General features: G+C 40.7%; 1 protein-coding gene across 1 annotated transcript in view; it reads left to right on the forward strand.

Moving 5' to 3' along the window:
• LOC143754089 (partitioning defective 3 homolog) overlaps positions 1-12,104 on the forward strand; it is a gene marked incomplete at its 3' end in the record, with an annotated part of 255,804 nt that overhangs the window by 204,513 nt on the left and 39,187 nt on the right. The window contains exons 10-11 of the mRNA XM_077247004.1: positions 6,698-6,837; positions 11,043-11,171. Of these exons, the coding sequence (XP_077103119.1) occupies positions 6,698-6,837; positions 11,043-11,171 (269 nt within the window). The remainder of the gene's footprint in view (positions 1-6,697; positions 6,838-11,042; positions 11,172-12,104) is intronic.

Consider the following 12,104-nt stretch of genomic DNA (forward strand, 5'->3'; position numbering starts at 1 on the left):
ACACACACACACACCGACGTCTGAGGAATATGTATTACCGCTTATGCAGCAGCGCTTCTGATCTCTACTAGCGGCAGCTTTTGAAAAGAAAATTCTCGAACCTCAAGCAAGAAAACTTTCTCTTCCTCTGATGTTGTTTTCCCTCCTCTCTTTGTCACCGTGTCCTCATTTTAGCGATGTCGTAATCACACGCTCCAGCTTGTTTAAATGAAAGAGCAAAACGAGCTTTCTTTGTCACCGGGCTTGTCGTATTCCCATCTATTAGGTTGGCGCAGCAGGAGAAGAGAGCGGTAAAGACACAATTAAATCCTGACAACACATGGGCCGGGCTTCAGCGCAGTGTGAAATATCCAGTGTGTCGGGGAGGCCAACGCCACGCTAGCCTTTAATTACTAGCCAAAAGACAAGCGCGGGTGAAAAGGGAGTTTTTAGCTGGAGTTTTGAGCCTGTCGAGTGTCTGTTGGGTGTTACTCAAGAGCATAGTGTGTGTGTGTGTGTGTGTGTGTGTGTGTGTGTGTGTGTGTGTGTGTGTGTGTGTGTGTGTGTGTAGGCTTTTTGGACTGTAATATTCGGGTTAAAAAGTTGCCTGACTGTCCTCACAGTATCGGGATGCATTCTAGTTAGCTTAGCCCTTGCGAAAAATAAGTACACTTTAACACATTTTATTGCAGGAATAATATACTTTACATGAGTGTGAACTGAATGTAATTTTTTAGACACTTAATTGCAGAAAAAAAAAATATGAAATGCAGTTTAATAAGAGCGTTTCTTGACCCACTTGAGTAGGACTTCAGTACATCTTTATATGTAATTTCATAATTACCTCTCTTGTTTATTGAAATAATGTTAAATTGTGCTGAATGTACTTATACGCATTTATCCTAAACTAAGACTCACTTTAATGGAATTTCTATTGAAACTTGTAGGTCATTGACGACGTTGCAATTTGGTACATTTGAAATATATACATTTTTCAATGTAAAACTTAATTATAATCAAGCACTTTAGTATGTTAGTCAATACATCAAAATATGTACTACTTTAAGGCAGAACAAAATATGATTAAAACACAATGGTTTAAAATATACTTTAATAAAACTCAGTTTTACATTATTACAACGTGCACTTTTTAAAAGTGTACTTATGCGTGTTAAGAAACATAGTCACTCTTTCAGACACTTAAAAATGACTGTGATGGCTTCGGCCTAAAAACTTCAAAAATGAAGAGTCACAATCTCTTCTGTAGTGCAAGGGATTGTGGGTAATATCGGTTGGAAAAACATGCATAAATGTGCAAAAATATGTATAATATTCCATCACAAGGGCATCTTTGACATACTTTTTTAACAGAAGCTTAAGCTGATGATATGTGTGAACGGTGGTGTATCAGTTCTGCTGTAGTGACTAGCATTGTGTAACTAATGCAGTTAGAACTTCAAAGGACTCTCTTACACTGTCCGGCCCAAACAAATCGCTGTTTGGATTTAAAGGGGAACTATGCAGTGTTTTTAGCTTGACTGAACAGCTTCGGAGTTATTGTAGTGGTTATATGACTTTTTTTGGGTTGAATGGTGGTCATCTCCAAGCATCTTAAGCGTTCGCATATTGAAATCCAAACAGTTGCTGCGTCCCAATTCACATACTATCCGTACTAAATAGTATTCGAAATTAGAGTTAGTGTGTCCCAAATCGTAGTATGTTGAAATGAGTTTTCCAAAGATACCCTGATGGTCTACTTTTTCCGGTTAGAATCCGAAGTGCAGATCCGTGCTCAAAACCCATTGCGCTGTGGACAAGGATTCGATCAGAACTACAAACACGAGTAAAAACTGTTAGAAAACTACAAGACGGATGTGCAAGACCGACGGGTAAGCAGAGCGGTTAAGATAAAGATAGATAAAGATCTAACCTGACGAAAATATATTTATCAAATGTTATCCACGTTATATTTAATCTAAAACAGCATTGTGAACTCATTAACTTTTAAATGCATCATTATGGAAACATGAGGAGTTCTCTGAATGACTGGCAGATCAACTTGCGATTACATTTCTCTCCAAAATGCTGGTAAATTAATTTTAATTGAATGTGGAGGATTTTAACTGTGGCAAGATGATTGACAGGGAAATTTAAACAGTGACAGGTTGCATGTAACTAAGCAACATAGCATCAGCACGCGATTATGGCGACGTGGTGTGTCCCAAAGCTTGCATACTCTTCTGCTTGACACTCAAAAGTGTGTACTTTTTCTTCACAAAAACAGATCATACATTTAGTGCATAGTATAAGTAGGAGAATTAGGACGCAATAAGTGACTTTTTTTTCTGTTGTGACTCTGGACACAACTTCTAATTTTGTGTACTATGTAGTGTGGATAATATGTAAATGGACACAGCCCTGAATCACAGGCTTCTCTGGAAAACACTTGCCTAAGAGCCCTGAATCCAAACATGAACAACACAGTCTACTATCTTCATCTCCTCCCCCTGCGATTGGAAGATAAAGAGAGCGAGAGAGGGGAAATGAACAAACGCAGGGCATGGTGCCCGCTGGCTCGTCTGGCTCTGGTGTAGCAGATGTTGAACGCTGGAGCACTGGCACGAGTGTTGGACTGGCTTTGAGAAGGTCTTGTTACAGGCTAAATACAGCACGCTCTGTGGGAGCTTTCAACTCTTACCAGCACATGCTCTGACAAACACCAAAGGCTTGCTCTCGGCACGGGACGTCACCTGGAAGCTGATATGTGTGCAAAAACTCTGTTTTTTGGAAATATTGACCCTTGTAGAACCCCTGTTTAATCTGTCAGAGCTCTACCGGATTGACTTCAGCTCTTCTGCGCCAGCTGAGAGATTTATTTGCTCCGGGCACTTTACCACCACCAAATAAAAAACACTAAGAGATTTATGAAAAACTATATTGTCTTTATATATCACATTCAAGTTTTATTCAGTGACAGGTGCACTAGTGGAATAAAATAACACATCTAATTTTGATTAAACTCAAAGTTCATTCTGCTAAAGGGACTATATAGTGATTGACTCACTCAAAATCTGTGTTTTTATAGGCATTTTTAAACATCACTAACAATTGAATGTAAAAAAAAAATAATTTTATGCCCACATCTCTCTTTTTTCCATTAAGATGCTGTTTTGAGGTATTTCCCCAGCATTTTACAACTTTTTCTCACTGTTTGACAAAAAGTTTGTTCCTAGGTTACAGATTACCTTTTACAGATAAACGTTTCCCCCCCAGAACTATCCAAGGGCAAATACATATCTTCAATGCCTTAATAATATTATTAATAATAATTTGTATTATTATATAATATTTTAGGTTTCTTAAAAGGGGATGATCTTAAACAGTTTATTTTAAGATACATTTTCAGAATTTTCAGAACTAAGTTTATATTGTTTTAACAATATTCATATATTTTAATGGAAAATAAGACAAATATGATTTTTTTCCCCGCCGTGTGGATATGGGGTTTTGCTTTTCTCCCACATCAACTGCACTCATTTAAAGAGTCTTGCTCCTTCTTCCATTAGTACATTTGTCTTTTTTGTTATGAAAATCTTAAAATAGTATTTTAAGAGGTCTAAGACCACACCGTCCTCTCTCATTTGTCACGTATTCCCTCTTTCTCTCTCAACCCCTGTTAAATTAATGGATTGTCGAGAACATTTTCCTAATTTTTTCCTCAAGCTGTAATTTTCTTTCCTGCCTTACATTGGCCATATGCTTGATTTGAACCCTCCTTTTTTATTGAAGATTCAAGTCTTTGGCACAGTAAAATAGACAGCATTCTTTATTATCTTCCTCTCACATAATAAAAAAAAAAACCCTGAATGGAGACCTAACCACATCCGTGATTAATTAGTGTTGGGCTATTAGTGTTCCATCTCTGTAATTACTTGATTGTAAGCCGTTAACTACTGAATGTCCTAATGGCTGTGAGTTTGATTCTAGTAATTATCCTAAAGGAGGCATCAGGTGGCGTTTGATAACCTTGCTGGACTGTTATTGACTCTGGCTTCGGTTCTCCCGGCTGTGGCCGTATGTCTTGGAACATTTAGCCCGGCACCATAACAAACATAAAACCATTTAGAGACCAGCACAGCCACTGACCCCAGACCAGTAACACTTGGACAGGCGTGTTGTTCCCTTGGAACATGGGTGTTTGAAGGAATATTCTGAGTTCAATGAAAGTTAACTTCAACTAAATGCATTTGTGGCTTAATGTTCATTACACACACGCACGCACGCACGCACGCACGCACGCACACACACACACGTACATTGGATGCGAATTGGGACAATTTTTGGAGTAATTAAATGAAATGTGCTTATAATTTTATAAAATCATTTACATTTATTCTTCAATTAAAACTTTTGCTTTATTTGAGCTTTAAAGTTATCATTTTAAGGTTTATGGCATTAAGATGCCATAGCAAACAAGTTGTAAAACTGCTCAAATCTGTGTGGAAAAATGTTTCGCCCCATGCAAAATTCTATTAATATTACAATTGTTGGATTCCTCCCGCAAAAAACAACAGCCACTTTTCCACTGTCAGGCCGAACAGTTTCAGTTATATTTCCACCAGAGTTTGTTTCGGCACAATTACAAACCGTTCTCGGCCCGGAATTATCATGGTTAGCCAACATTGTCTACATTGTCATTGTCTATTATTTTTTCTTCCCCGAAATTACAATACCACAATAAAAAATATAAAACTAAAAATGCCGTTGCCGTTTAAGAATCCAGTAGCTGTCATGTTCTAGCTAGAGCGGCGGAAATAACCAGCCAACGCATTTATAGAGAGGGACTTTTAGGTCAAAATAAACTTGTGGTAATTAATATTACGCTACAAGTGTTTTTGATTGAGCTTAACTCGCATTGATCCTGGAATATTCCCTCTTGTAACATTTCCCTTTTTTGAGCAAACCATGAACATGACATATCCCAGTTATGATATAAGCGAGCGAGACATAAGACATAAGATATAAGAGAGCGAGTCCTGAGGGCTACAAATGTGTCTCCAGATAAAAATACGTGTGCCCTCCTCCGGCCTATCAGTCTCTCCATCTCCCCCACTGCCGTTTCTTTTACCATTACAGCCGTTGTTCAAATGATAAGGTCAACCTTACTGATCCCTCTGTGTCCTGACCATTACTCTTTCTCTCCGCTTCTCCTACATCTGCCTATTCGTATTCATTTGGCACTCCCAAAAAGGTCATTTTGTGGACAGGGAGCAAATTGCTGTGCATACCCTGCGTCTGAGCCCCTAACTACATTTTCCAGGATTTAGTAACGTCTGTGGCAAGCTGTAAAGCTCTATTTGCCTGATGCATGTGCACATCACGACCCTCCTGCGTTCGGAGGGAGTTGGCCCTGTTTTCAATAAGGAAAGGCAAATGCATGCATTCTGGAGGACCCGGCGTGACGAGCCGAGCATGTAATGTTACTGTCCCGCTACATTTGTAAAGCGCGTGCCGCTGAAACACACGTGTCTAAATTTGAAATCACACTGCGGTTGCGCCGTGCACCCAGATGGGTTTGAAACGTTTAATTACGGTGGCCTGTGTTTGCCATATGCTTGGCTTTTGCCTGTGTAATTTGTATTTGTGCGCTCAGGCGGTCATGAAACACACTTTGTTCTCTGTGCTGTTAACAGACTTAAAAATATCCCGTTGGATGGATTCAGATTAGTTATTAGATACAGTAGACTTGAGCAGGACTGTAATTTTACTGCGGCAGATGTGCAATCCAAGTGACCGTGTCAAATATAGAGTTCACTAAACTTTTGCAACACTTTAGCTCAATGCAAGGGCCAATGACTTATATAATGACTAATATATATATATATATATTTATATATGCTCACCAAGGCTTCATTTATTTGATCAGAAATACAGTAAAATTCTGAAATATTTTTAGCACGTAAAACAGCTGTTTTTTATGTGAATATATTGTAAAATATAATTTATTCCTGTGATCAAAGCTGAATTTTCAGCATCATTACTCCAGTCTTCAGTCTCACATGATCCTTCAGAAATCATTCTAATATGACTATTTGATACTCAAGAAACTTTTCTGATTATTATAAGTGTTTAAAACAGTTTTTGCTGCCTAATGTGTTTGTGGAAACCATGATTCACTGCTGCTCAAAGATGCAGGGTATTTTTTTATTTGATTTTATTCAGAAATTAATGCTTTTATTCATCAAGGATGCAGTACATTGATCTAAAGTGACAATAAAGACATTTATAATGTTATGAAAGATTTATATTTCAAATAAATGCTGTTCTTTTGCACTTTCTATCATCAAAAAATCCTGAAAAAAATGAATGATGGTTTATATTATGCAAGTTTTCAACAACCCTTTCAAATGTCTCACATCAGCGTCCACTTTTCAAACTTTTTCACAGATCAAGCTTTGCTCACATTGTATTCTTTATTTAATAATGAACCTTTTATATTGATGGTTAGTGTGGTATGGTTTAAATAATTTTTAAAGAAAAGTTTAAATGACTAATAATATGTGGTATAAAAAAGCAACCTTTTACAACTCAAACTAAACTAAAAATATAACAAATTCAATCATCTTCTCATTCTGTCGTCACTGTAAAAGCATGTTTGGTCTGCAGACAGACTCTTTAATCATGTACGTGTGTATTATTTGTCACGTGTGCGCTGTAGGTCCGGAGGGCTTGGGTTTCAGCATCACCTCCAGAGACGTGCCCATCGGCAGTTCGGCCCCCATATATGTGAAGAATATCCTCCCGCGTGGAGCCGCCATCCAGGACGGGCGTCTGAAAGCTGGAGACCGGCTGCTAGAGGTGAGAAACACTGCAGCTGTTCAGCATCACATGACCTCGGACTTCCTCTTCAGAGCTTCCTCTACTTCCTGTACAGACATTTCAGCATAATAGACCTTATGCGAAACAAGCGCGCAACCATCTTTAGTCTTTGATCTTCCGTTTTTGCGGTAGCTCTGTATATTTCTATGGCATCGCTGGTGACGTGGATTTACTTATTGTAGAGTAAATGAAAGTTATCATGTGTATACTTAAAGCAGATGTCTTAACGAATGTCAGTAGACCGGAAAGATTTTAAAACGAGCCGTTCATTCATAAATACGTAAGATTGCAGTGAAAATACAAACTGGAAGACAAAAGACAATGAGTGCAGCGTTGAAAACGGGCGGGGCTACATAAGGTCTATAGAGACCGTGCTGGAAAGGGGCGGGGCTACATAAGGTCTATAGAGACAGTGCTGGAAAGGGGCGGGACTACATACGGTCTATAGAGACAGTGCTGAAAAGGGGCGAGGCTACATCAAGTCTATAGAGACCGTGCTGGAAAGGGACGGGGCTACATAAGGTCTATAGAGACAGTGCTGGAAAGGGGCGAGGCTACATCAAGACTATAGAGACCATGCTGGAAAGGGGCGGGGCTACATAAGGTCTATAGAGACAGTGCTGGAAAGGGGCGGGGCTACAAAAGGTCTATAGAGACAGTGCTGAAAAGGGGCGAGGCTACATCAAGACTATAGAGACCATGCTGGAAAGGGGCGGGGCTACATAAGGTCTATAGAGACAGTGCTGGAAAGGGGCGGGGCTACAAAAGGTCTATAGAGACAGTGCTGGAAAGGGGCGGGACTACATACGGTCTATAGAGACAGTGCTGAAAAGGGGCGGGGCTACATAAGGTCTATAGAGACAGTGCTGGAAAGGGGCGGGACTACATACGGTCTATAGAGACAGTGCTGAAAAGGGGCGAGGCTACATCAAGACTATAGAGACCATGCTGGAAAGGGGCGGGGCTACATAAGGTCTATAGAGACAGTGCTGGAAAGGGGCGGGGCTACAAAAGGTCTATAGAGACAGTGCTGAAAAGGGGCGGGGCTACATCAAGTCAATAGAGGCCGTGCTGGAAAGGGGCGGGGCTACATAAGGTCTATACCGTATGTAAAAAAGAGCTTTTCTTATATTAAAAAAAACATCAAACTTCTTCCATTCCCTGTGTCATACAGAAGTACCGACAACTCATTATTTTCCAGAGGATTTCCGTTCTTAGTTCACTCTGTTGGTCTATTGGAGACGAGATGTCTCATTGTTTTCCTCTCTCTCTTGTGAGATCCACTTTCCTTTTTAGATTCGGAAAGTAAATAATGTTCATAGACTCTATAGACATAAGCTCTATAGAGACAGTGCTGAAAAGGGGCAGGGCTACATAAGGTCTATAGAGACAGTGCTGAAAAGGGGCAGGGCTACATAAGGTATATAGAGACAGTGCTGAAAAGGGGCGGGGCTTCATAAAGTCTATAGAGATAGTGCTGAAAAGGGGCGGGGCTACATAAAGTCTATAGATACAGTGCTGAAAAGGGGCGGGATTACATAAAGTCTATAGAGACCGTGCTGGAAAGGGGCGGGGCTACATAAGGTCTATAGAGACAGTGCTGGAAAGGGGCGGGGCTACATCAAGTCTATAGAGACCATGCTGGAAAGGGGCGGGGCTACATAAGGTCTATAGAGACAGTGCTGAAAAGGGGCGGGGCTACATACAGTCTATAGAGACAGTGGTGAAAAGGGGCGAGGCTACATAAAGTCTATAGAGACAGTGCTGGAAAGGGGCGGGACTACATACGGTCTATAGAGACCGTGCTGGAAAGGGGCGGGGCTACATAAGGTCTATAGAGACAGTGCTGAAAAGGGGCAAGGCTACATACAGTCTATAGAGACAGTGCTGAAAAGGGGCGGGGCTACATAAAGTCTATAGAGACAGTGCTGAAAACGGGCGGGGCTACATAAGGTCTATAGAGACCGTGCTGGAAAGGGGCGGGGCTACATAAGGTCTATAGAGACAGTGCTGGAAAGGGGCGGGACTACTAAAGGTCTATAGAGACAGTGCTGAAAAGGGGCGGGGCTACATACAGTCTATAGAGACAGTGGTGAAAAGGGGCGAGGCTACATAAAGTCTATAGAGACAGTGCTGGAAAGGGGCGGGACTACATACGGTCTATAGAGACCGTGCTGGAAAGGGGCGGGGCTACATAAGGTCTATAGAGACAGTGCTGAAAAGGGGCAAGGCTACATACAGTCTATAGAGACAGTGCTGAAAAGGGGCAGGGCTACATAAGGTCTATAGAGACAGTGCTGAAAAGGGGCAGGGCTACATAAGGTATATAGAGACAGTGCTGAAAAGGGGCGGGGCTTCATAAAGTCTATAGAGATAGTGCTGAAAAGGGGCGGGGCTACATAAAGTCTATAGATACAGTGCTGAAAAGGGGCGGGATTACATAAAGTCTATAGAGACCGTGCTGGAAAGGGGCGGGGCTACATAAGGTCTATAGAGACAGTGCTGGAAAGGGGCGGGGCTACATCAAGTCTATAGAGACCATGCTGGAAAGGGGCGGGGCTACATAAGGTCTATAGAGACAGTGCTGAAAAGGGGCGGGGCTACATACAGTCTATAGAGACAGTGGTGAAAAGGGGCGAGGCTACATAAAGTCTATAGAGACAGTGCTGGAAAGGGGCGGGACTACATACGGTCTATAGAGACCGTGCTGGAAAGGGGCGGGGCTACATAAGGTCTATAGAGACAGTGCTGAAAAGGGGCAAGGCTACATACAGTCTATAGAGACAGTGCTGAAAAGGGGCGGGGCTACATAAAGTCTATAGAGACAGTGCTGAAAACGGGCGGGGCTACATAAGGTCTATAGAGACCGTGCTGGAAAGGGGCGGGGCTACATAAGGTCTATAGAGACAGTGCTGGAAAGGGGCGGGACTACTAAAGGTCTATAGAGACAGTGCTGAAAAGGGGCGGGGCTACATCAAGTCAATAGAGGCCGTGCTGGAAAGGGGCGGGGCTACATAAGGTCTATACCGTTTGTAAAAAAGAGCTTTTCTTATACAAAAAAAAACAACAAACTTCTTCCGTTCCCTGTGTCATACAGAAGTACCGACAACTCATTGTTTTCCAGAGGATTTCCGTTCTTAGTTCACTCTGTTGGTCTATCGGAGACGAGATGTCTCATTGTTTTCCTCTCTCTTTTTGTGAGATCCACTTTCCTTTTTAGATTCGGAAAGTAAATAATGTTCATAATAGAGAATGGACAAAAAGAACTATGGCTGATGGCTGATTTACAATGACAGCCAATTAACAATGGCCATTTCATTTAGAAATGGAGCAGGACACCTGCAGGCTCTCATGCCAGACGCGACCGTAGAGCCAGAACGTCATCCATTTGGCTTAACAAACCCTGATTCATCGCTTTAATGGAGTCAAGGCCTTTCAGAGTGCTGTCGGTTCACCCTGGGCCTTTATGTTACCATAGAAATATGAGGACTATCTCCTGTTGTCATGGTCACAATATTGCGACTGCAATTAATTGAAATGTTTGATCAGATATAATTGCACAGAATGCAATTCGTGTTTTATTTGTTGCTTTTTTAAACACCCTTTCAAATGACTCGCATCAGCCACTGAGCAAAAAGTGCCACTTTTTCACAGATCAACCTTAAATAATTTATTTCATAAATCTGATATTGATAACATTATGTATTAAATGAACTTATATGTGACTTGTATGTAAAAAAAAAAAAACGGCTGGAATCCCAGGCATGATGCACTGTTCCCACTGCACTGATATTATATACACTTATAATATCCTTTGTAATATAATAATATATCGTTGCATTAGCCACTGAGTAAAAAGTGCCACTTTTTCACAGATCAACCTTAAATACTTAACATAACATTTTGTATTAATTGAACTTATATGTGACTTGTATGTAAAAAAAAAACAAAAAACGGCTGGCTTTCTGAAACTGCACCCCAGGCATGATGCACTGTTCCCACTGCACTGATATTATATACACTTATAATATCCTTTGTAATATAAAAATATATTGTTGTAGTATCCTTTAGAATTTATTGTGTTAGTTTTAGTGTATATGGTTTACAAAATGTTTTTGAAAAATATTCTGACGAAAAAAAATAATATTATTGTTAAGACATATTTGGCTCCTGTGTGTGTCTAGGTGAATGCAGTGGATCTGAACGGTAAGACTCAGGAGGAGGTCGTGGCTCTGTTGCGCTCGACTCCCATGGGAGGCACTGTAGGTCTTCTCATCGTCAGACAAGAGGACGCTTTCCTGCCCCGCGAAGTGGTGAGTCACACACTCTCACACACACACACACACACACACACACACACACACACACACACACACACACACACACACACACACACACACACACACACACACACACCTAAATGTGCAACCTTCTTAAAATGGCTTAACAATGGCCCCAGTAAAACGGTCTCTCGATATCACACAGAGTTCATATAGCACCATGAAATGGCCTCTTCAACTCCTTCCCTGCCTCGGGCCTATTTAGGTCACATGTGTGCCATAGAGGCAGCTGCCACCCGCCTTAACTCATTTTGAAGTCATTATTATTTCCATAATAGATAATTCAGGAGTGCAAATGAACTCCAGGCTGCCTTGACATTTGTATGCAGATTTTTTTCTTGGTCGAGATTCCATAAAGATGCTTCTTTATTGAGTCAGTGTTGAAGGTTCCCATTGGCTGTCTCGGTGAACTGCTGTTTACATCATCAGTACTTACAGGGTGCAGTATGATCAAGTATGCAATCTGATTTTAGTCTTTTCCAGGTCTGGATTAAGTTTCAATACAACTAAAATGATATGTATCATATAAGTGTAGAGCAGACAGCCAGTGCAGTTTAGAGATTGTTGAACATGACTGAATTAATTCAAGGTGATTTTTTTTTTGTTTCCTATAAGTGAGTCTCTTCACTAAAGGGAGTTGGCAGTCATTTAAATTAAATTGTACTTTGCTGTTTGGTGTTCGTGCAACATCAAACTGCAATTACAGTATCAAATGTCTCAGAGGTGAATATATGCAGGTTTTTTTCTCATCATGTAAGAGCATGTATTCACTTGGAGAAAACCAACATCATGTAAAACAATGCTATATGGGTGAAAACTTTATTGGCGAGGACTTGGAAAAGAGTGATAATGGCTGATAATAAATTAATATAGTAAACATTCTAATTCTATCCTATCATACCCTGC

The sequence above is a fragment of the Siphateles boraxobius genome, unplaced genomic scaffold (genome assembly GCF_051911475.1).
Source record: "Siphateles boraxobius isolate OS27281-9 unplaced genomic scaffold, OSU_SipBor_1 295, whole genome shotgun sequence".
In the NCBI taxonomy this organism is placed as follows: domain Eukaryota; kingdom Metazoa; phylum Chordata; class Actinopteri; order Cypriniformes; family Leuciscidae; genus Siphateles; species Siphateles boraxobius.